The sequence below is a fragment of the Cyrtonyx montezumae genome, unplaced genomic scaffold, assembly GCF_038088225.1.
Source record: "Cyrtonyx montezumae isolate F1298 unplaced genomic scaffold, pur_monq_1.0 scaffold_2, whole genome shotgun sequence".
Classification (NCBI taxonomy): domain Eukaryota; kingdom Metazoa; phylum Chordata; class Aves; order Galliformes; family Odontophoridae; genus Cyrtonyx; species Cyrtonyx montezumae.
Window position 1 is genome coordinate 9,278,120 of NW_027071936.1, and position 26,356 is coordinate 9,304,475.

Sequence of the window (26,356 nt, forward strand, 5' to 3'; positions counted from 1 at the left end):
AACAGCTTAATCAACAGCATTTTATGGAAGTTTCCAACATAATCAGGTTTTTCATAGCTTTTAATATCTGTTACATAGAGTTTTAACAATCTGTACAAGTTTCTATCAGTTATCTCCACTCTTTGCCAATACACAGTGTTGGGTCTGGATTTGTCATTTATCCACTCAGGTTTTTGTTGCTGTTAGTTAAGCCTTCAAGTCTTGAACAAGAGACATGTCGAAAATATACTTTTTCCAGTTCTCAGTTTTCAGATGTCTTGATCAGGACCTGAAAAAAAGAACAACAACAACAACAACAAAAGTCATAGAACATATCGTTTCCTAAAATGTGCTTTTCCTCATTTCCAAGTATGTATGTAGCAACTGTCAGTGATTGCTTTCTACTTATAGGTTTGAACACATTCAGACACTTGGTTGAAACTTGCAGAACAAAACCAACGAACCAACCAGATGTTCATCTGAAAACATTTGCATACAGTAATTATTAATATCCAAAAATGGTGACTGAAAAATGCTACAGAATCCTGCTCTGGTCTGTCATGACCCAAATTCTAGTGGCTGTGTTACAGCGCTGCAAAAAAAAAACGGACAATTATTCAATTTCAGCACTTTTTCTGTGAAAGAAATTCTCATCCACTTAATAATTAATATAGTTCTCCATTTTTTTTTCACAGAGAATCCGACTCGAAATTAGATAAAAACTAGTAACTATCAATTGTACGCGACAGGAGAGACTGAAACCAGTTTGATACAGCTCTTACAGACAGACTCACCTCGCTAAGTATTGCCCATACAGGGGAATCAGAATGGACTAACAAGCGAATAGCCAGTATTTCTCCTACCAACAGATCGATGCTGCCTTCTGCAATTCCATTTTGAAAAGCCCCTGTGAAAAATAAAGCATAATTACAAGTCTTGGTTAGATTACACTTTCAAGTGAACGTATGTGAAAGTTCTGCATTACAAAATAACTCTAGAACATTAGGGGAAAATGTTTAGAGAAGTTCAAAGTACAGCCATTGAAAGATGACGCTTAGAAACAACAAGGAAGCTTTTCTGAGAAGTCCAGTTATTCTAGAAAGAGACGTAAGGAATCACATATCAATTCTGATGCACTCCTTCACTCGTTTTACACTTTTTAACTAACCTTGTCAAACTGGCAAATGAAAGAGACAAATGAAAAACACTCATTCCATGCACGATATTCGTTTCCTGTGAACTGGCATTGACAGCATTTGGTTTTGGATCTTGAATTAGATTGAAACAACCAAGAGGAGTGAGGGGCAAATTCAAGCAAACAAGAAGAGATGAGGAACTGAAAGCTGTTCATTGGGAAAGAACAGCAATTATGAGATAGAACAGACAGAAGTGCAAGAAAAGTAGGTCTCCCAGTAGTCCGTTTTTATTCACATAGCGGTATTTTAGTTTAGGTAACAGCAGGCAACAAGCCTGGGCAGATATCTGGCGAATCTGCAACTCATTTAGAGCAGTCAAGCACTGCTCTAAAAGGGAACCTGGTGTGCAAAAATGCATTGTGTTATGCTTCATCATCATCAATATGGACTCCTTCTTCTTTATCTAAGGCTGCAAAACCCAGACCAGAAACAATTACCCTATCAAAAACCTTGCAGAGGCTGAGCTGCTCTTCTCATTATTGATGACTGCTATAGGTCCCTTCCAACATCAGCCGTTCTGTGATTAGATGCCTTGGCTTTTGGCACTACAGTTAAGGCTCTTCACTGATCAAAACAAAATAGGTGAAACATCTCATACTACAACACACAATGGTGCAGAGGGTTTCCATTCCTTACCAGTTCCTACCCTGGAAAGTTGTATTCCTTACAGAGCTAAAGAAATTCTCAAACATTTTATATGGAAGAAAAAAAAGTCTGTTTTTGAAGCGACAATAAACTGTTTACCTATCTTTAAATATCCATCTTTGGTTGCAGGGTAGTTAAATTTACTTCCGTTGCCAACCAGTCCTTTCCTCACAGCTTCCTATAACAAACAGAAGAATAAAACCTCAGGAGCGCTTTCTAGAACATGACCTTACATGCCAAATATCATTCATAAAATGAAATCATGTGCTGTATACTGCAAGTGGAAATAAGAGACTTACATCAGCTGGCAACACTTCCACAGTAGTGTCATACAGCATATCACCGGGATGCTCCATATTTCCACTTCTAAAAAAGTATCTGACAAAAAAAAGGTGCATTATTTGCAGTAATTTTAGACTTCAGAAAAGTTCTAGAGAAGTGATATTTTCCTTTTCTGAAGGAAACTTTTAAATACCTTTAATTCAATTAGCTGTAGGCTAGAGAGAACAGAAATGGGCATTCAAACATTCTGATGTGCCACCAAACCATACTAGGATATTTTTATTTTAAACAAAACAAGCATTAAAACCATTTTACTCTGGAACCAAGAATACAAGCATGTATTCAATACAGTCAGTAAAACAAATCTTGGATTTTTCCTCAGTAATCAGGCTTTCTTCAGTAACCCTTTCAGGTTTAATGCAAACAGTTGAACACTGGTGATTCTGAATGGACTCAGTCGTATCCAAACTGTATGCAGTCTGCCACATTCCATACCACGTAATACTTACTTTTCTACTTTTAGAGGCTTCAAAAAGGTGAAGCTGATATAGTCGCCAGCCACTGGAGCTGAAGCCCAAAAATAGTCTTTTCCTTCATAAACTTTTTCCAAGGTATGTTGCTGGTATATTCTTAGGCTCGTCTTCAGCTTTGCAGGTGGATTATTATGTGCTTTATGTAGCACACTTGTGCCAAAATCTTTATCCTGTCAGATATAAGAAACGTAATTTCACTCCTAAGTGTAAACAGTGCTCTGATATCTGAATTACTGCAGGTAACCACTCCAGAAAACACTTACTCATAAAATACACAATTGCTTTGTGATAGAAAAAGGACATTCATTTCAGTGTTATCACTGTGAATCAGTGTTAGTTTGTAAATGGAGCTGTACTGACTACTTCTCAGCTGTCTACATTGAAGAAGAAACGTCTCCTGGGTAGGCTACTCTCTGGTTACCTACTGCACCTTTTACCAGAACATCCAATAGCAGAGGCTAGCTAAACATTTTGTGTAACCCAACACTGACCTTGTGAGCAGTCTAAACAGCACTAACAGAGTGGCACCTGCAATCTGGTGCTTCACGGGTCATCCTTATCAAATATGTAGCAGATGTACTTGTTTGTGCTCCAAACTCTCCATAAAAATCTACTGCAATCAGTTGAATCATTCTTTTATCCTGCCAGTATGCTTCTCTTATCCATAAGCCTTTGTATTGGTATTGTCAACTATTCAGCCAGAACAGATCATTGTAATTATTTGTGTTTGTACAATGCATGAAAACTTGTACTGTGAAGAGGGTTCCTACGTGTCATGCAATGCTACTCTGACTGATGCAAGTATTTAGATCAGAGACCAGAAAGTTTGTGCAGAAGCAGTATGCCCCATCTGCAATTCAAATGGCAGATCAATATTCTCCCCCAGATCTGTAAGCTAGCATTTCTAGGGTATGCAAGTGCCACCTAACGCCGAAGATGCAACGCTTGATACCGAACTGAGAAACAAACCAAAAACATAAGCATATCTTTTAGAACTATGGCAACTGTTTCTTATACTTACTTTCAAATTTTGTATCTTCCCAGACAATGATGAATGAAGTCCCACATGCTGAAAGAGAGACGGCTTAGCACGGATACGTAACCTTGCCTTTTCCTTTTCACAGTGTTCCTGGAAAAGAAAGAGGCGAGGGTAACATTTTATTTAAGTAAAGGAGATGTAAACTAACTTCCATAAGGTAATTTCATTACGTAGTTGAGGATATGGGTCCAAGTTTTCTACCTGTACATACATAAGTAATCCTTAAATTAACAGACTTTTTATCTCAAATATACTGTTTCCAGACATAAGCTCATAATAATTCCACTCGTGGTGCAATGTAGATTTCCAGGCTCAACCACTATTAATTCAGGGATTTATGCACTGTACATCATCAATCGCACCTCAAGTGTAACTGCTTCTGGCAAATTTCATTTCAACTCTTGGATTTGCCATATCATTCTGCTTTGATCAAAACCGATCCCCTTGAGATAGAGTCTGGTTACATTTCTGTTTTACCATTTGGCTCTGTCTGCTACGTAAGTCCTACAGTAATTAATAAAGCGTAATAGGAAGGAATAGTGCAACGAGTTAGAGTCCCCGAGACCCTTGGTTCTGCCTCAGAAATAACTGTATGAGTTTGGAAGAGCATTTAACCCCTCTATATCACAGTTTTCACATATTCAGATTTGAGAGGATAACACGTTTACCACTTCAATGAAGTGCTTTCAATTCTATAAAAGAAAAAAATGTTACATAAATTACATCAGTGACTTTAGAAAAGCTAGAAGTTATAATCTTCAGTCAACTGGCTTAAACAGCAGAACTCATAGGGGATTTATGGTTCTTGAAAAAGTAATAATTAAAAGTAGAAAAACACCTGAAAAGGTCTTAATAGAACCAAGTATTTTTATGTGTGTCCACAGCAGATGTTCAGCAAAATGATGTAAGAACACAGTACATGCTGAGCGATCATGTATCAACCACTCTCAGCTGCTTACAAGTGGGAAAGTGGAGGATTTCTGTCACCTTGCCTTTTCTTCATCTATGGGAAACTCTACCTTTCAAATCACTTCTTTAATCTGCACAGGAGGAACAGTAGGTGGGATCCCTGTCCCTCCTGGATGCCTACCTGTGCAACCTGGGCTAGGGAGCTGCTTTGGCAGGGGGGTTGGACTCGATGAGCTCTAAAGGTCCCTTCTAACCCCTACAACTCTGTGATTTTGTCTCTCAACATTTTTCTCTTTGCTACGCACAGCAATTGAAATTGCAATAGTGAAGTTCACTAGAAGTTTTATAATGGTTTTGTCAGGACAGGCTCACACGATCTGCCTGCTTTTCAGGAACACAGGATTGTTTTCAGATACGATTTATATACAGTATAAGGTAGAAGAGTCATTTTAGAAATGAAAGGAAAATGTTTGTTTAGTAGGAGCTGAGGTTGGTACATGCAAGACACATCTGGAATGAGTGGTGTAAACATAATAATGTCTTATCTTCCTCTTACTGAAGTTCAGGCAAGAACCTAAATTAGAGGAACTTAAGGATCTAGATCAACTCTTAAGAGTAGGATTTCAAAGCTTAATCCTATCTGCATGAACTGGGAATAGAGACTCCTCAGTGGCACTGCTGAAGTGTAATATCAGGTACCTACTGCTGTCCCTAAGTTACCTCTGCTATACAGTAAAACTGAAAGCCCACTGTTCAGCTCTCCTAGACTCCTGTTCTGCACAACTCCCATCTGTCTCTTCTTCCTCATCAAAACAAAAATAACACGTGTGCAAGCACCTGCTGTGGGCACTCACCACACCAATCAAAACAAATCTTGAACCTTAAAAAAATAATGGGAAAAACTCTGGTCATTTTTACATGGCATAATGCTGTCGTACAGGAAGAGTGTGAGTGGTGACCAGCACAAAAGGCCAGTCAAAGAATGCAGAAGGACTAAAGAAATACTTAACACATAATCAAATTCACCTGTAATGCTATAAACGGCATCTTTTGCAATTCAACCAACACAACTGTTTCTTTCATTTTCAGTGAAAAGTATAACTTTGTCCTTTCAGTCTACATGTTTCCCTCTGTTTTTGTTTTTTCTCTCTGTTTTCGTAGGATTACAGAATGGCCTGAGTTGAAAAGGACCTCAAAGATCATCTAGTTTCAACCCCCCTGCTGTAGGCAGAGTTGACAACCACTAGACCAGGCTGCCCAGAGCCACATCCAGCCTGGCCTTGAATGCTGGAGGATGGGGCATCCGCAGACTCTCTGGGCAACATGTTCCAGTGCGTCACCACCCTCTGAGTGTAACCAAACTAAATCTCTCCTGTTCCTGGGGAAGATTAAAACCATTTCCCCTTGTCCTACCACTATAGACCCACGTAAACAGTCATTCCCCCTCCTGTTTACGTGCTCCCTTCCACTATTGGAAGCCCACAATGAGGTTTTGCTGGAGTCTTCTCTTCTCCAAGCTAAACAAGCCAAGTTCCCTCAACTTTTCCCCTCAGGAGAGGTGCTCCAGCCTTCTCATCATTTTAGCGGCCTTCCTCTGGACCTGTTTCAAGAGCTCTGCATCTTGCTTGTGCAGGGGGCTGCAGGCCTGGATTCAGTACTCCACATGGGGCCTCACAAGAGCTGAGCAGAGGGGGACCATCACCTCCCTCTCCCTGCTGGCCATCCCTTTTTAATGCAGCCACAATATAGGGATATGTGAGAAGTGACAGTCCACACAAGCTCACGTATTCCAAATCTTTGATATTTGCAGGTTTGCCTAAATGAGTAACTGCAGGAGATACTAAGTTTGCACTGGCCATATTCTGACCTGACAGATGTAAACCAACTGTGATGCAAAAATTAACTTTTTATGAGTCAGGCCTTTCCATACACCCTAGTGGGCTCCAGCACAGTGCCACACTATGCGGACCCGTATCAGCTCTTGAGCTGGGAGGTTTTTATTCTGCTTTTTAAAATAATGCTGTGAGAGAGACTGTTTGAATATTACTTATGTTCATAAATGCATAGACGTACTTACTGCATTCTTTTCTGGATTGCACACTTTGACCCAGAGCAGGTGGTCTAGAAGCCAGTCTACGGGCTTATCTTTATAAAACATCAGAAAAAATTCTACTATAAGTGGCAAGTCTTCTGATCTGAACAATTTTCCTGAAAGCAAGACAAGTTGGATATTTAAATATTTTTTATTGCTGCACAGTAGTCACTCACCAGCTTTATGTTTACTCCACCCTTAAACACACGGATGCAGTTCTGATTTTTAATGGAAGTGTTACGTAGGCTTCAGCTTTGGAACTTAACTCCATCCCATGCCTGAAGATATTCTCACACAGTCAACCAGGGGAGTAATCAAGCACGCAGTTATGCCCTGATTCCAACATCAATCTGCCACTCACTTCTATCAGTGTTTCAGATGAAAAAAAGTCTGTTATAATCCCTCAAAATGTTATGCATACAATTTCAAAGGGAATAATACAGAGTATATTTACATTAAGACCTACATAGAAGTTGCTTTTAAAACTCTAACAATATTCATTTAGTTCTCTTGCTATTTTTATTAGCAGATTTGTTAGATTTCTGTGTTTGACCTAACACTTATGAGGTGTTATCACAAGGAAATTACTTAGTAACCTAAGAAAAAAAAATGCAAAAGGAAACTTACTACTATAAAAATAGAAAAGACAAACAAAAAAACCTTTTACTATAACATGTTCTGCTCCACAAAGGAATGAAAACAGATGTTTTACAGATTGTACAAATTCCATTTGTGAAAAGAAGGCTGCAGGAGCACACTGCATCAGTGTCCTAATACAGAACAATTTGCTTCTTACAGGAACCCAACCACTAGACTCTATGCTGCATTGAAAGACAGTGCCGAAGTGCATAACATAAAAGGCTTCCAATGGAAGCTTTCCTGAAGAGCCAGTTACGTTCTGATACATAAATCCTGCCATATAGGAAATGAACTTTTGAATGAGACCAGCTCCCACGGCTCCAAACCAACTGACACTGCTGAGGCCTTGATACTTACCGATAAATCCAAGCTGGGAGAACTCAAGAACCATCCACTCTTGGGACTGTTCAGTAGCGAAGTTTTCTATGCTTTGAACGTAATCAGGTTTGGCTATAATATCATCTTCCAGCTGGGAGAAACGCAAACAAAAAGAACCAAGGCAATTGATGGTTTTATTGCTTGCAGAGGAGGTGGTGATGTTGCCACACAAGAGCGATAACCACAGAAGGACTGACTGCTGTGTGTGCTGAAGGTATGCCATACTGCAGTGTTTTGCTATGTTGCTTCTACGTATCTTTGTTTTGGTATAATTCATTAAGTATTTACTTCCCATGATTGCTTCTCTTTTTTCTCTTTTATTTCCCCCCCCCAAAAAAAAAATTAGACTCCCTACAGTAAAGAGGTATCATTTAGGAAAAAAAAGATACAGGTTAAGGAAAACAACAGCCAGTTTGTACGAAAGTTGTATAAGCACTGATAAGCATAAATAAACTTGTTTGGGAATAAAAACTTTTAAAGCATATAGCCAGCAGCTTGACAGGTTAATCTGATGTAACTGCTGTACTTGATGAGTTCTGGTGATTGCCTGATAGCATTGGAATCTGCTTCACAGAGCTAAAGAGGTAGAAAGTGAATGCTATGGGGAATAAATGGTTACCTGCTGGTTTTGCACACCCAACAGATTCAGCAACAACAGTCTGAGGGAGCGGACACACAGCTTTTAGCTGAATTTGGTCATTAGAGGTGAGCAAGTGTAAGGCTAGTGAGGGAGAAACGGGTCTTCAACAGGGAAACAAGGAGGAAGTAGAACAAAACTGAAAGACAAGATGAAGAGATGTGCTTTGCTCCTGCTGATGGTTAAGTTATCAAAAAACAGACGAACTGAGGTCAAAGTTAACTGTTAGTAACAGGATCTGAGGTTTGAGTTGAGGAGACAGTTCTACAGAAGAGAAAACAACAACACAAAAATACCCAAATCAACCAACCAAACCAAACCCTAAACACTAAATGTAAAGGGAGGAGAGCAGGGAATCAAAGAGAGTTTCAGAGAACAAACTGAGTGAATTCATTCAAAAAAGGAAAGGCAGAGAGAACAGTATCTCAAAAATATCCCCATATCTCACGGATACCTCCATACTGAGAAACACCAGAAGAAACAACAGGAAAATAAAGAGGCTGTGATGCAAAGTGGTTGTGAATGTGTTACGAACTTAATTTTGACTAGGGGGAGGTCTGACATGGCCTCTTCCAGTGCTGACAGTTGAAAGTGAATATTAGACAATATAATTTGATCTCCTATGTAGCATATCCTATAAAAAGTAATCTAATTCTACTCAGCCCCACAATTTGTGTCCCACCAAAGCATTTCTTCTTGACGAGCATTTGCTGTTGCTTAGGGATTTCAGTACAAGGGTTTTTTTTTAGTAAGTTGTACTATGTGCAATTACCTTTAACCTTTAATGCACTGTACCTACATTCTACTTCCAATTTTTTTGGTGTCAGCCACTTGTTCTTCACATGCTCTTATCCGCAGAAGGAAGTTATGAAGTGGCTGTACACAGCTTGATCAGGAAGTCCAAGATGAAAACTGTTTATTCCATTTGCCCTACTGCCATCTAAGAGTATGCCTAATTGAAGATAGAATCAGGAAGCAACAAGAGTGATAGCATATAATGGAAGTGCAGGCATCTGACAGGAATTCTTTCTGAATTATTCCAGAGTATTTTTCTGTTTCGAATTATTGTTCAACAAATCTGAAGATTGCTAAGCTGAAAAATCTGAACTCTCATTTTCTACAGAAATAGTTGATTCTATTAAAATCATTTTTGTAGTAGAAAGAAAATGTCAGATAAAAATGTGCTTTGATGAAAGTTACTCCTTTTAAAGCTCTATCAAATGAAAGGCTTGGCTTACAGCCTACACAAATCAATACACTGTATATAAAGACTCAATGCACCTCCCCAGTCTCCCCCAAAAAATCTTACTAGGCAAAAAAAGCCTTCAGTTAACTAAGTCCCAAGTTTATAACAGATTTTATCTAAGGATTCCAATTGATTTTATGTTTTATGTGTGGTTCACGTGAACGTTGATAGAAAACTCCTCCCCCTAAAGATTGCTGTAACTGAACTCAAAGGTGCTTTCATACATAAAATGTTTCAGAATGAACTCAGTCTACACATGGACTCATACAAACTTGCTGCATAACCTTGTCACCAGTGTCTCTACACTGCTCTATTTCCTTAACTGGAAAAGTCATGTAAGGTCTTTTGGTTCTTCATGATTTGGGCTATATAGCCTGGAGCTACTACCATTATTCTGTCTTAATGCACCAAATGGAAACACTCTAAACTCTGACTCTCTCTACCTAATGCTTCAGTTACCTTATCATCACATGTCATGGAGGTACAGATAGATTTAATGAAATAGTACCTAGCTGCAAGATATGTACACAAACATAGAAATATATATGTTTCTAAAGAACGCAGAAAACACACAGAAAATGAGATTTTATTGAAGCCTTAGGAAAAAAAAAAAGTCAAAAGTTAATAATCAACAGAGATGTATTGCAGCTGCTTAATGGTAGTGTGAACATACCTGTAAATAAAATGTTCCCTTAGGTTGAGCATATAGCATTAAAAAGCTATAATCCAAATTCTGTTTCGTTCTCCACCTAAACATAAGCAGCACATTCTGAAAATCTTCTTGGGTGATTTCCACAAGATATTTGTACAGTAAAAGCATTAGAGCAATAAAATCATAAGGTTGAGTATTCTAACTCATTGTTAAGTGACTAAGAAGAAATCAAGTAGTATTTTTGACCTACAAATTTCCTCTTTAATCAGCGTAGACATCAACAAATAATTTGAATTCCCCATAAGAGTTGATGTTAACTAATCAAAACATCTAAATCTCTTATCAACTCAGCCTGAAACTAAATGTTCTACACGTTTAACAAGTAGATTCATTTCAAATGAGTTAAGGACTCTGCTCATGGTCAATACACAGTTAATATTTAAAGATCATTCACAGTATGATAAAATTGAGTGCTTTTACTGATCAAGAATAGAGAAGCAGGTAGATAAAAATTCATTTTCTGACTGAAATGTAAACAGATTTTTATCTATGGAGTACAGTGTCTCATTTTACCAAGGGAGGAAGCTGGTACTCAATATTCAGTGCTATGTATCAATCCATAAAACAATGATCGTCAGAGTGTACTCGCAGTGCACTTGATTCAAAACTAATCATATCTGAAACTTAAGTATGTAAGAATGTTTATGCTCTGGAAAACAGAAGGTTTAAAGGTGTAAATCCCTTACTCTTGATGAGTTCAATCAACCTAAACTCTAAGTACTGCAGCCTTCTTGCTGTACTGTTTACGTAGTTCCTAGACACACTACTTCTTTTTCTCAAAAATTACAGTTTTTTTCGGTCAAAATAAAATTATTTTCTTACAATTGATCAGTTTTGTTAGGTTATAATCCCAGTCTTGCTGAATTTGAACGAAATCTCCAGAAGTTAAGATAAATCATTAACAGTACTAAAAATGTCCATAATCACAAGCTAGGTCATTAATTAAACCCGCATGTAACTGTTATTCGTTAGTTAAGGAGCCATGTGGGCCTTTCCTGGTGCACACTCAGATCCTCTCCCTTATTTGCTAGATAAAATGGTTTTTGTTTGTTTTTCCTTTATCACTAGATCACCTAGTCTATCATCTCTTGGCACTATTTGTGTTTTAAAACCTAAGGGATGCCTAGATACAGGACACAAAGGAGAAGCCCGGGCTCTCACCCTGAAGCCCAAGGACAGCCTAGCTCCTCCTTGCATAATAGTTTAAAAAGATAAATAAATGCATACATAAGTGGGAAGGAAAAAATAAATAAATAAGAGTACCCTTGAGGTTTTTGTTCGAAATACAAAAACTGTATCACCTCAAACAATGTTGATTTCTGCAGAATTTTCCATTTTATTCTCTTAAAAAGAGAGCTCTTAGGTTTTTTTTTGCAGCAGCTGTCTTACCTTACTCTGTCCTCCGAATCCCCAAATGTTTTCTTCAGATTGGAAAGATCTGGATAATAAGAAGCAGGAGGAGAAATAACCTCTAGGACTCCAGACTGGACTTCTCTGGGGAAGCTATGAAGAAAAGCAAGGCAAACAATGAAATAAACACACCCAGAAAATATGATAAACATCAGAATTGTAGGGCTACGAAGTCGGTGGGGGGGGGGACTGAATATGTGTAGCTGCAAGTGCTTTCAATTGTATCATTAAATTTACAGAGAAAAGACTCAGGTTCAAGTAAATATTTATCAAGATACTTGAGCTGAGACTTCATCTGGCTATTTAAAGCAGATTTATGAACATAAAAAGGAAAATAAACTGATAAACATCCTTGTTCTCTGAATTTATGATACACGTACTAAGAGTGCTCCTTTGTCTCATTTCTCAGCAGTTCTATCTCAGTATGGAGAAATGCTCTAATTCTTCCCACAAAAGCTCAAAATGTGTCTATCAGCTGCTGAATAGAAACACTGCACAGGACTTACCTGGTTTTAATACTTTCTGCAACACCGTTAACGTATTCTGCATTCACCTAAAGAAAAGAAGTGGGCTTTCATTTCAAGTCACCTATTTTTGTATTAAGCATTAAGCAACATTTTGTAGGAAATATTTACATGAAAACACTTCATTTCTGTTCTCTAATACAAGCAAGAGCAATATGTCACAGTTGCATTTGTGCTGCAGGACATTTAGTTTTATCATTACTTCTGCAGACAGAAAAGCTGTTTTCTGCAGAAACAATTCTACATCTTTCACTTATGGCAGAGTTGCCTAAGTAAAATTTTATAAAGGTAACAACATTTTAAATGTATATTTAATTTCCTCTTAGTATAACAAACTTACGCTTCTTAGTCTGGAAACTTTGAGGACCCCAGCACTTGCAGGCAATAAGTTACCCAGAGTTAATCCCTGATGTAAATGATCACCTTGATCTTTGGAAGCTTTGTGGGAAAAAGGAAGGCGTGCATTCTTGATCAGTGAACAGATCTGCCCTTCTCCTATAACTACATGTTCTTATTAGCTTTCATATCAGCGCAATCATTTTACTGTAATTAGCTGCATGGCTGAAAAATGAAAGCTGCATGAACCTGACTTTGGGGGTGAGAGAAAGGGGAGAGACTGACTCTCACGGCAGCAGTTTAATCCTAAATAAGCTGAATTGGACTGTTAATAAAGCTTAAGCTACCGTTGGTTAAAAATGCACGTTTAGAACTGCCCACGGTGAGAAACTATCCAATTTCAGATGTTAACTCTTAGAAAATCAACTAACTATGTAAAGTACTGTAACAGACTGTTTATCTAAATGACAGTTAAGATTTACCTGAAGGCGGGGCTATTCCTTTTTGACAACATTACAGTTGCAAAAGCTATTGTAAATTGTTACTCAACTGAAAAACAAACTTTAACTCTTAATGAGTCTCTGCATGTATTCACTAAGGTGTTCATTATGAATACATTCAGTTCATTTGTGAAGTATAATGTCATCTACTAGAAGGACAAGGAAATATTAATGATGAGTTTTGAATAACTGCAGTCTTTCACCTGCTAGCAAATGTCATCAGCTCCATTTGGTACTTTTTCCAGTGTGCTCAAGGCAACTTGAAATGAGAAAAAAGAAATAACTTGCCACTGGTATCTTGCCTTGTGAACTGTCCACTTCTCCAAATATAGAATGTCTCTGAACAATTTAAAACAACTTTGTTTTTAACAAAGCAGTCTCCAACATGCTGAGGTACCTTGCAAGACATACCATGTCAAAATAGAAGATAAATAGGCTGTATTTTCGGTTAGACTGAATAAATCAGGTTCTATGGGATTTTTCTGTGAAGAACTTACTTTTCATACTTTCAGTAGCACATGATTCTCAGATAAAACAATAAGTGGGTATGACTTTTTAATATCAAAATCTGACTGCATCAGCTGTGTTCATAAATGTAATACGGGCATTTTTCCCCCTTCAGACATCTGAGTTACAGTTTTCTTCACAAATGAAAGCTGCCCTGTCCAGCATTCAAGAAACCCTTCACAAAGCCTGAAGATGGTATTTAGCAACACCTCCTACACTTCCACACTAAGACACGAATTTCCGTGTCGTCCTTCTGAACCTTCCCATGCAAACTTACCTCTGCTACGAAGATTACTATTACACAGTCATTCTTTTGCTTTTCAGAAAGTCCATACAATAAGGAACGCAGTGTGCTCATCAGGTAACTCTGTTTTTCTCTTTTCACAGTAGGAACACCCATCACCAGGGAGACTGCGAAGAAAGAAGTGAAAAGTCAAATCATCTTATGTCAGGCAGAAGTAAACTTAAATTCCATTTTAATTCTGGTTTGAGATAACCTTGGGTCATCTGAATGGAACTATCACGTCAGAAGATAATTACTACTGGGAACACTCAGTGGCTGGTTTATGTGATGACATTCAACATAGGTATAGGACTATGACAGCATTTGCCTTGCTACCTGGAAGAGGAGATATATCCAGGAGCACTTAGGTTAAAGACACCTACGTCTGTGATACGAGCATCAGTCTCCACTGAATAGATGATAAATATTTGGGAATATACTGCTACTTCTGGCAAACACGTGTATCTGCTGCTGAGTTTCAGAAACGGATACTGCAAAATAAATACTAATTCTTGGTATGGAGTTGGAGATCTGAGTAACAAGAATTAAAACAACACTGCTTTAGTGAGAAAGTTCTCGCAGGTCACGAATGCTGGCTATCTCAGGAAGAAATCCATATTAAAAAAATATTTGAGCAGTTTAACTGTTATGAACTAATAGCTTTAATGTAGTAAGAAGAACAAAGAAATGTATGCATAATCGTTATTAAGAAGAAAGGAACTTAAATTGACTCTGGCTAGGACTGACCTCGTAGTGGAACAGTGCTATAATGGAGTTCATTACTATTTGTGCACTTGCCAGTGGATTTCTTACGTGGGTGAAAAAGTTGGACTGAAGATGTATTAATGTCTTTCGAATGATAACATCACCTTTCCACTTGCTTCAGCGTTAGCAAACTGAGTGCACTTGCTCCAACCTGAGTAAATTGTCCCTGGCTTCCTTATTTATAATAGAATTGTTGAAAAAAAAATGCCCAGCAATGCTTCTTAGCCATCTAAAAATGCAACTAAACATGAAAGAATACTGTTGTTTTTTTGTTGATATTTTAAAAAGTTCCTCAGAATACTTCGAGGTAAGGACTTGAAATTAGGGTGGGAGTGGTAGAAGTACTTCATTCCCATTAACATTTGGCAACATTATAAAATTTCCAGAGAAAAATCCCTCCTAATTTTAAGCATGCATCATAGCTAGAATTGAGTACCAACTACGTATAAAATGTATGTATAGAATACAAATAAAACTTTACTTCCTACCTCCAGTTCTCTGCTGCCCAATAACAACATTTGGAAAAATGGCATCTTCACGTTCTCGAAGGTGAGGTAGGTAGTAGAAGAGGTTTGTAAGATGCATGGGGAGTTTTCTGGTAACATTCAATACTTTCATACCATCTTAAAGAAACAACAAATCTGCATGTAAATATAAAAAATAAAGCTGACCGCTATTATTTCACCTCTTTTAATTAGCTGTTATTTTAGCTGATTACTGCATACAAATTTACTCTATCAGAATCATTCAACAAGAACGATCACTTGTAACATACCTCATAACAACAACTACCATGCCTGGCAGTCAAGTCCTGTTTCAGACCAATGGAACTTTGCCAGTTACTCCAACCTAGCTCAGAAATGGGCCTGATGAGATCCCACTGATGATTCTGTGGTAAAACGTGGCAGCACACACACACTGCACTCAGCCTGAGCTCCTGCTGTGGAACACCACTGGAGAATGGCACGGCACAACCCTCCCCACAGATACCATCCATTTCCTAGCTTCTTTTCCTTCATATATGCACTCCTGAGTGATCTGGTGGTGGTAAACAGCCTTTAAAATAAATTTAATTAAAAAAAGTGAACAATTGGATTCTAAAATCATTCTAGATTTAATTATAAGCTGACAAAGAAAATTATACTGAATGTAAGACACCCACGGGAGCAGAGAGGATACGTATGATGCAATTAAAAAAAAAAAGCAGGCATTTGAATGGATTGAAATACGGACTACATTTCACCGTAGAAAGAAAACTGAAGGAAAGCTGCTCCGATTTGGTAGCTCCTACTTCAGTGGCTGCCTCCTCAAGATACTTTATCAGTTTTGCAAAGATGGTGGTGCTCACACGCTTCGTGGTATCAGAGCAACACCTTCTTTGCTTATTGTCAACATGATGTCAGCAACCTTCCAAGCTGCAGAAGAATTGACAACCCATAATTTTACAGGCTGCAGCACAGCAGCAGAAAGCTCACAGACTTAAGAAAATTAAGAAAGAAATGCACCTAATGTAAGGCCTCACATTTACCAGTGTTCAAAATTACTTCATAGGAGCCTTGCAAATGACCATAATCTGCTTTGTTCATTCAGCTTAGCTTAATGAAGTCTTCCTGAAAGGCCAAAGGTTTGTAGAATTTCCCTTTTCAGAAGACGTTCCTACTGAAAATGAGGAATTCAGCAGAGAATCCCCAGTCTTAATGTTTAATAAAACAAAACCAAAATAACCAATGACAAAACTAAAATAAGCAAATACCCCACAAACAAGCACACAAACAGAAACATCTACCTTTAAGTTATTTGTGTATGAAAGTGTGTATGACAACCACAAGTCCTTCACTTTGCTGCCAAAAATTCCTTTGCATCTTTATGGGACTTTCTAGGAGGAAGTAGTAACTCTCAAAGGCTGCACAAGGGACTTGAGTTGGATGGTGTACAAAGAAATGAATTCATGCATCAGCAAAAAAGTAAAAATTAAGAACATTCAGCAGTTTTAAGAAACTGCTGCTTTGAAGCCTAGGAACAAGAAGCTTTAACACGTGCCTGTATCCAATAGGAGTGAAGAGCAGAAGGAAGAGAGATGCACTTCCCTCTGCTGCTACTGTGTGCATTAGGGAATAACCTTCTGCACACTATACTACTAGAGGCTGGCAATGCAATTTCTAGTCTAACACTACAATTGCTTACCCATTGAGACACACTTGAAACAGTCTCACTGCATTAATATTAAAGAAACAACCAAAAAGAGGCAGGCATTAACAGGATTTAAAAAAAAAAACCAACGAGTTGACGACACAAACCAGGAATTCCTTTTGTTTTTTTCTCCTGAACCAGTCCTGGATAATCCTCTATCTAATCAGATATTAGTCTGCTGTACTGAATACAAACAAGGATTTTAAAGAAGCAGTTTTCAGCAGCACCCAGGATCTTTTTCAAGACTGAGAGTGTTGTGCAGTGCTTTCAGGGCAGAGACTTCCTTTATGATTTTCCTTCTCTCCCCAGGGAAATAGCTTTTCTAATATGTTGTATGCAACTACCAGTCTGCAGATAGGTGGAGATGCCTGTAAGACAACGATCTAATGTGTTTAAACAATTGGAAGAAGCCAGATCACTACAGTAAACTTAATTCCATTTTGGTTTTCCTCTTCAGAAACAAATACAACAAAATGACAACGTAAAACGTCCTCTCCTCAAAGGTTTTCCTTTCTTTTCTTAAACTGACTTCACTTCCAAGCAGTAACCTTACTTATGCAAAACGCTCATGGCTGAAACATACTCCCACCTTAGGCAGGAGGGGACCAAGATGGTGGAACATATGAGAGAGGAGGTGTGCCTGCCTTCCAGATTAGACACAGTCCTGGTATTATCAGGGCGCAGTTGTGTAATAAAAGCTGGGAAAAAAAATAGCTTGTTCAGTGCTCTGCAGCTGGCAGCAAGAGAGTTCATACTCTGTAATAAGCTAGATAACAATATTACAAGTTTGACTTGTGCTTGCCCCTGTTACATCACTGCAGTCAGTTTCCCTTTTCTTCCCTCCCTTGTTTGTTTAGTTACCTAGTTCCTTATTTAATTGCCCTACTTGTTAGATTCTCTTAGAGATAGGCCGTGGTGAAGCAGCCTGTAGCCTTTCTTTCTCGATATAAACTTCTATCTGCTGCTGATACCAGTGGATCAATGATCTCTCTCCTCGTGCCAGTATTAAAGGAACATGAGCACACAAAATCTCTAATTTTTAACACATTTTTTTACACGTACAAACCTGTACGATTTGTCGTCAAGTTAATCCTTTCTGCAACTATATGTTTTATTTCATCCAGGACACTGCTCAGCTCACGTGATCTTTTCTTGTTTTCTTTTTCAGCATACAGCAGTCTTTGACGAAGTTGCAGGAACTGGTGTTGGTACATGTCCAGGTCATTTCCTGCGACGAGAATATAATTTATTTGCAGAGGTGAGTTAATATTACAGTACAAAGCAAGAATTTAAGAATAGGAGACAGTCCAGAAGAAGACATGACTAGGAGTATAGGAACAGAGACTCTGCTAAAAATTAACTCATAGAAAGAAGAAGCCTGGAAGAGAATTCAGAAGTAGAATTTAGAGAGCACAGCCAGGTAGAGGCTTGGAATTGAAGGCAAGAACTACAGTATAATGTCAGTAATAAAGAAGTCAGTGAAAGACTCTAAGCTGCAAAGGAAGATGCTATCCAGTAATCCCAACATTTTCCAGTAAATGACTAATACAGATGATTTCTTGTGACACTGAAGACTGTAATCATGTAACATTCTTTTGTAGGAAACACTGAAGAACTGTATCTCACGACAACTCCTTGAATAATAATATCACTAGAACAGGTGGAATTCCAGAACACTGCTGTTCAAAGCTATGTTGTTTCAGCAGGGAAGCTAACATGCAAGTCGAACATCACAGTAATATCCAAAAAATATGTTACTGCTTAACAATACAACTATATGCAACTTAATAGGAAGAGATTGTCCCTGCTCCCAGAAGATTTCCAAGATCAACTACTTAAAAAATTAATCTTTTGCTAACAGAATGCATTAGAAGAAGCATTGAATTTTCAGGTAAATAAAGGATTTCATGAGAGTTTTAACAGGGAGAAAAAAAAAAAGCTTTAAAAAAAAATAAAACAAAGGAGAGGACTTCTATGTCATTTGAAATGTTTTGTAATGCTGCCTTTTTTTTTTTTTTTTTTTTTTTTTGCCTCTGTCACGAGGCATCATGCTACAGAGCCAGAGTTACTAAAACACCTGAGGAAGATCCATCTCATCAAACACTATAGAGTAATATGTTTTCTTGCTTTGCTTTTCTTTTGCAATTGCATTTCCAACACCGCAATCCAACCTTTAGCTTTCCATCTTCAGAATGAATAGGAATAACATGGAAAGAGAAGTTGAGAATTGATTTAGGTGACAGACAGACACCAATCATACTGTTTTACAGCATGAAATTCCAAATAGAGCATCAACACATGTAAACATGGTGGAGACTCAGATGGAAATTCCAAGGTGAATTCAGAAGTGTCAATTAAACATACAGTAACTGATGAGCATTTGTCTTTAAACTTCTATTGCCTCTGTAGGAGTTAGCATTGAGTGCGAAGAAAACAGTGCAGGTTTAACCTTCAGCCCAAGTTCTGTAAGTTCCTTCTGGGAAGATGAAAGCAACGGAGAAAAAGCCCACAGTCTTAGGATAAATACATGTTATTTCAAGTCAGTGCTTTTGATAAAGGGGATCAAGCGTCTTCCAGTGGTTGTGCTCCACAATTAAACACTAGAAACTGTTATCCTTTTGGCATTTTCTTAAGTGATAATATCATAAAATAAAATTCCTTCAGTACAACTATGTTAGAGGAAGAATCAGTATGGAATCTGCACATGAATAAAAACATTACAGTCTCTCCCTTTACTCTTCTTTCAGCTATCTAGTGTCAGTGTGACTCAAAACCACCAGTGTCACTACCAGGATGATATTTTAGCCAGGAGCAATTAATTGTATTTTTACTTGCTCACTTAAGAGGTGAGCCTACCAAAGAAAACCTAGATGCCTCCAGCAAATAAAACATCAATACTCAGTTATCACCAAGTACAGCCACAGAAGTCAGCATTTGTAAGTGACCTTATCTACTTCTTCAGGCCAGAAGAGGGAAACCACATCTGAGTCCTTCAGTCTCTGTTCAGTTCAGCCACTACAAGAGTCTTGACCTACTTACTCAATTTTGACAGCTGTGGAAACATAGGTTTGACAAAAGGAATGTGGTATTTGCTCACCCTTAATGAATATGCAATTGTACACAAATTGGAAGGTGAAATAACATGCCTTAAGATTATTTATAAATAAGCAATACTATCTACTAGTTACATTTTGGGGGGAGAAAAAGCTTGGAAAGCAGTACTGAACTTCCTGTACTTCGCTGTGTACGAAGACACTGTCATAATCAACATTTATTACTGATATAAGTTTAGCAAACTATGAATATAAAATCAGAAATATTATGAAGCTAAATACTCTAAATACTAAATGGTTGTTAGGTTTAAGTGAATTTTAGCATGCATGTGGAAAGCATTGCTCTAAGTCTCTAACTACCTACAAAGAACCAAAACAGTGTCTTCCAGTAGCTTGCCTGGAAAGAGCCACAGGGCATTTCCATGAATGTAACTCCAGCAAGGCGAGGAGGGCCAGGAGGAGGAAGCTTCTGATATACCACAAAGCACTATGCCTGTCCCCAGCAATAGTCTTGTTAAGCAACACCTCCTCCTTGAAAGCTTCTATCTGCAACTGATTGGGACTGCGGGGAGAAAAAGAGAAAGTAGCAAGAAATGTTTTATGATAAGGGAGGTGAAGCACTGGGACAGGCTGCCCAGAGAGGTAGTAGAAGCCCTGTCCCTGGAGACTTCCAAGGTTAAGCTAGACTGGGATCTGAGCAGTTTGATCGAGCTGTGGTGTCCCTGTTCTTTGCAGGGGAGTTGGACTAGATGACCTTTAAGGGTCTCTTCCAACTCAAATGATTCCACGATTCTTCGATCCACGGCAAAACTTCAAAAATGTCAAGATAAATACTTCCACTCTCCTTGGGGAACTGACAAACACTTTAACATGCTAAGGTATTCCTACTAGGAAATTTGAATGAGGTTACACTGGCTAAAAGCCAGGGAAAAAAAGAAATAATAAAAAAAATCTGCCAGGATGAGAGACAGCATTCAAAGCTTCTCAATGAATCTTCAACTCTACTACAGCCTTTCTTCTGTTTACTATGCTGTCATGTATATTTATGAGTGCTGCAGTTCCAAGATGGTAATACTGAAATTGGCTTAACTACAGTCCTGTATTATCTCTGAGTACATACATAAATATAACTTTCGCCACTGCCAACCAAAATTGTTTAGAAACAATACTAATCTCTAAAACATACTCATCCTGAAAGTCAAGTAATTATTTATTTCAGCTCCATCCACACAGAACTTCCTATCATCACAAATGCTTCCATTATTAACAATAGATTTCTGAGATGTGAGAGCTCTGGAAGAATTCATCAATGTCCCCTCCTACTCAAGAAAAAAAAAAGTTAAAGGAAAATTAGGAGAGCCAGAAATGGTGGAAGAGAACACCCCATAGCCTAGCAGTTACTCTTGTCCTTATTCCTTGATTACAAGCCACATTCTTTTTCATGTATAGACACTTTCTTCCGGAAGTTCAGTTTTGGTTAATGCCTTCTTTAAAGAAAACTATATAAACACAAAAACTGCAAAAGATCTTGCCATTAGCCGCACTTGGAACCACTGTTCCCTGCTCAGGTTAATGAAGCACATGAAACCACTGAGGCATGCACGGCACTAATGACTGTTGCAGTTTATTGTCTTCCTGAAACTGATCTAAACTAGAATACCAACATTTCTAAATCTTGCAAAGTGTGTAACAAGCTCAGTTTTGTTTTCTTAAAATTAGGAAGAAAAATCCTGCAAACAATGTCTCTGTCTTAGTTTTGAACAGCCAATTCTAATACAAACTCTCAATTCAATAATGTGCTAGAGTCCAAGGGCATATAAGCACGCTGCCAGGCACGGACAGCTCCCAGAATTTGTGCATGAGATTTAAAATCTTGTTTATAGCATTACAACACAGTTATTGTAGGTTAGAGATAAGCGTGGAAATCTACCATGACATCAAAGGCTTTTTCACCTGTGCTGGGTATGTTCACTCCTTATGTTTAACCTTGAACAGAACTGGCATAGCTTCACGTGTTTAGCCTTAGCCATGGCACACAGCATGTCGTAATGTATACCTTAAACCTTCAGGAGCCTCTGAAGGCAATCGGTGCTCGTGGTGGTTTATTTTAGACAGCTGAAAAGGGAAGGCTGACTGACTGAGAAGCCTCTAACTGTTTCCAGTCACCTGTGCCCTTACAGCAACAGCACCCCAGAGGCTATTGGCAGGCATCGTCCAGAAAGTAAGAGAAAATTAAGACATATCCCAGCTGGCTGACAGAAACCTTTGGCCCACTGTAATGCAGGAGTGCTGTATTTGTTTGTTTGTTTTTAATTACTTAAACAGAGAACCCTGCAAGGAAACTTGAGTAACCAGCCAAGGGACTGGAGGAGCACCTTTCCTCAAAACTCCATGCATTTTGGTCACATCCTGACAGAAAAAAGTGCCAAGCAAACCTGATGTGCAGTAACGTCTTCACACGTAGGCAGCTCTGAAAGTAATGCCTCCTCTTTATTTCCATGGAAATTACAATAAAGAGCACAGCAATGCTTTTTGAGAGCAAATTCTCAGCTATAAGATGCTATTTTTTCCACGCAGCCTAATTGTTTGGTCTCCATAAGCACTCAGTAGGAGTCACATTGCCACTGCTTAATTGAAGCTTTAAACCAGACCGTGCCAGTTAGGTTTGGACAGGAAACCTGCAAGGAGTTCCACCACGATCCACAGAATCTCACGGGGAGCTCTGCTTGGGTGCACTGCAGTGGCTGAGCTGCACGTGTCACACCACGGACAGGAGGTTAATGGAAATAAAAGGAAGAAACATGTAACCTGCTGTTTGTACTAGCATGTACATTACATTATTTCGACTGCAAACAAGTGACATTCAGCAGGAACATCTTTTTAACCCTGTGTACCTCTTCTCTCTGAAGTTAAGCTTTGTGAAATACTGAAACATTAAACAATCTGATAAACACAAAGTGCACTTTCGTGAATGTGCTTAAATGTGAACAGCTCCTTCTTTTTGTTCCCCTTATCTCAAAGGAAAAACAATGGAAATCCAGGTTTCACAAAGTGTATCTCAACACACATATACTCACATGCTGGCACATATATATTAATATGCTTATCTGGGCCATTGTATTTCAGCATCACCTTCTCCTAACTTCCAGACAAATCTTCATTTACTTGGATTAATTATCCCAGCAATACGCTTCACATTGATTCAAACTGATCTGACACTGCTATTTTAACAAGCACCTTGAAGAAGCACTGCCACTTAAGATGATTCTATTCACCTCCTGGCCACCACTTCTGTAAATCCATTGCTGCTTACCATGTTGCTGAGGTTATTTCTAATTTGAGAATAGCCTTTCCTGAGAACAAACTTCCTGTGAGTTCATGCTGAACTTATAACACACTCTTAGCTTGCAAAAAAGATTTGCTAACTCCTTATGCTCCCTTTCCTGCTTTGGTAACCCAGTGACATTACATGCAAGACCCAAACTCAAACTGTATGAGAAAATCACTGCACACATTGTTAACACACATACTATTTTCCATAAGTGTTAATTTTTATGAGGAGTATTTACATGAGAGAACACCCTTTTGGTCAGGTGAATCAGTAAGTGGATTGTAACTCAGTTGCATAACACTAAAAACATCTGCATCATCCTGGTCACAGCCCTCCCTACCCTCAGATGCAAACTGCTTGCTTCAAACAGGTCTTGCGTAGGGCCTTGGGAGGGACCAAAAAGCTCAGAGCCAAACCACGCAGGATGTGGGACAGGTATTTTCTACAATGGTCAACAAGGCTGGTTGGTAATAGCAGCCAGCATCCCAAGCACTCTGGAGGATGCTAAAAGAATCGCCATACAAGTTTAGACGGACAAACTGCAACAAGATTTACTGCAGATGTGGCCACTACCAACTGTCTCTGTCACGACTTTTATCATTTTCCTGCCACAAGAAGCAGTCAGCCCATGGAAGCCGAAACCTCCGCTTGTACCTGCTTATAAAGTGAGGGAAAAAAACCAATAAAAAACTTTTCAAACATAGCTAAAATGTTTATAACATTGTAGGCAAGAATCAAAGTCCAAAACAGCTGAAGCTTAATGACTGTCAGATCCTAAATATTTATTTCTAAGGGTGGCAGCGATGATGACCATCATCCCTGCCATGCCAGTCCATGTCATCTGTAGTCCCATTACATCTCACCATTTCAATCAGAATCTTCCCAGGTAACCAGCCCATCACTACCAGGCACCTAAAGGTCTCTAGTTTTGATCTGCACTGAAATCAGGACAGCGCCTTATTCACACTTCTGTCTAATACTGAAGGGCTGGAAGGCTCCAAACAAACTGCACAACAGTTTACACGGCTATGAGAAACTACTTATACTGTCAAAGTACATCAGATCACTATTTTTGAGCCACCATGTCCTCACTGGACAGCAAACTCATTCACAATCCCACTGTCATCGCAACTCAAGAAACCATAGGTATCCAGAAAGCAAAGGGCATACTTCTGACTGCCACTTCATGTGATACACACCCCTCATAGAGCAAGAACAGCCAGAATGTTTTAACACACACATCAGACAAACAAAAGAAGCAACCGGAGGTTGGAAAAAAAATGAGCTAGAGAAGCACATTTGACAAAAAGGTGAAAGAAATGGGAGCTGACGAGCAATCGGACAGCACCTGACCTCTCAGTAACAAGTGAAGTAAATGAGAAGGCATTAGGAAAAGAACAGATCACCTTTGAGTTGAGAGGAAAGTAGAACACCCACAGTGTCCTGGGTGTGCCACTACAAAGTTCAACTGGGGAAGAGGAGAGGTTCAGCAATATGTGAGCAGAGGTATATGCCTGCTGCAGGAAGAACGTTCATTTCAAACCCCTGCTCAGGTAGAGGCTACTGCTGTCAAGTAGGATAGTGTTTGGTTAGCTCCCAATTCTTCACTCCTTGGAAAAAAATAACAGCACATGGTGGTCTGTGGGGTACTGGTTGGTGTAGACATGAGACTGCTGTCTGCTAGCAACTCCCAGAAGCACGAACCCTATCTTTCCAGTGAAGTTACCAGCACAAACTAACTTACCACATGCTCCTTTAGATAAGATTACTAACTTTTTGCACATCTGTGAGATATATCCCGTCTGAGAGAGAATGTTTCTGAACACTGTATATTAACATTCAGAACGGTTCAAAGCTTGTTAATAAAACAGCTGCTAAAATAATTAGGAAAATTATATTACCTGGCTGTAGAGAAGGAGACGTCTGTGGGATCAACAGACAGATAGAAGAAAGAGCAAACACACCCATACAGAGGCACAGACTAACCAATCCACAGCACGCTGGCAGAGAAAGGGCACAAAGGAGTCACAAAACGCATGCTCCAACAGAACGGTGCCAGGGATGCTCACTGTGCTGGGGTCAAGCGCTCTATCATCTCTTGGATCTTAGTTTCTTCAGACACGTCCTATTTTTACCCCACTCTTAGCAGAGCTGCCACTTGGAGCACCAAGTGCTGTAAGGCAGGCAGCACTTGGTTGACGAAAAATGACCGGGGCAGGAAGCACTGCCCAGCAATATCCAGAGCTGCGTTGCAAGTCTACTTCTATCGGTCACAAAATTGATCAATAAAAGAAAATGGAGCAGATCTCACGAGTTCTGTGTTCGTCCCAGAAATTAATACTTGGCTTATTTCAAACCTGCACCCATAAAACCAGACCATTTCGAAAGCGTCTAGGAAGCTCTTTTTCTCTCTCCCATATCACAAAAGAGCCATCCCACAGCAAGCCATCAGCCGGCCCCGAAGGTATAAGGCAGAGATTTCCAGTTTATTTGCGGAAAACGGCTTTACCGTTCCGTCCGACGGCGGCTCTCACCTCTGCTCCCCTGCCACGCCGCGTACCACAGCAGGTGGAAGGCGGTGCCCAGGCACAGCGCGGCCAGCAGCGCACCGCTCCGCAGCCGCATCTCCCGGCGGGGCGCTCCCGCCGCCTGTGCCCGGCCGCCCGCCCGCTGCCCGGCCTCACCCGACGGGCGTGTCCGCTCCGAGCCGCCCGCCCCCGTGCCGGGGCGAGGCAGTGCCCGGCCCTCCTCGGGCAGAGGGGCGACTGCTCGTCCCGCTCTCTCCCCCCCGGGAAGGCGGCGTGGCGGCCCCGCCGCTATTTAACAGCCCCGGTAAAGCAGCGGTTGGAATTGATCGTGCTGCTGTGAACGGAGGCACTGGATGCTGAAGAAGGATTTCAGTTTGCCGAGGGGAAGGATGCACCTCAGGCAGTATATTTAGAGCGGGTACTAGGAAGAAATTCTTTACTGTGAGGGTGGTGAGACACTGGAACAGGTTGCCCAGTGGGGTTGCAGATGCCCCTACCCTTGAGGCATTCAAAGCCAGGCTGGACAGGGCTGTAAGCAGCCTGCTCTAGTGGGAGATATCCCTGCCCTACAGCAGGGGGTTGGAACTAGATGCTCCCTTCCAACCCAAACCATTCTGTGTTTCTAAGCAGTTGGCAGCAGAA

The 26,356-nt window shown here is 39.6% G+C and overlaps 1 protein-coding gene across 1 annotated transcript; it reads right to left on the reverse strand.

Moving 5' to 3' along the window:
- Window positions 1–174: 174 nt before the first annotated feature.
- On the reverse strand, window positions 175–25,835 carry MGAT4D (MGAT4 family member D). Its single transcript, XM_065736345.1, has 15 exons — window positions 25,721–25,835; window positions 17,869–18,030; window positions 15,101–15,235; window positions 13,842–13,975; window positions 12,204–12,250; window positions 11,677–11,790; window positions 10,249–10,324; window positions 7,672–7,783; window positions 6,661–6,791; window positions 3,657–3,764; window positions 2,612–2,805; window positions 2,120–2,198; window positions 1,920–1,998; window positions 774–886; window positions 175–268 (listed from the first exon to the last, which is right to left on the reverse strand). The coding sequence occupies exons 1-15, from the start codon at window positions 25,809–25,811 to the stop codon at window positions 242–244; spliced, it is 1,602 nt and encodes a 533-aa protein (XP_065592417.1). The 5' UTR covers window positions 25,812–25,835; the 3' UTR covers window positions 175–241.
- Between the last annotated feature and the right edge of the window lie 521 nt (window positions 25,836–26,356).

Bases quoted from the DNA above. Each gene is read 5' to 3' on its own strand.
- MGAT4D (XM_065736345.1), bottom strand. From the start codon at position 25,811: ATGCGGCTGCGGAGCGGTGCGCTGCTGGCCGCGCTGTGCCTGGGCACC. The intron at 12,251-13,841 runs GTAAGTTTGCAT...TCTTTTCTTTAG, and splicing joins TAGTAATCTTCGTAGCAGAG to GTGAATGCAGAATACGTTAA. The intron at 2,806-3,656 runs GTAAGTATAAGA...TATATCTGACAG, and splicing joins GGAAGATACAAAATTTGAAA to GATAAAGATTTTGGCACAAG.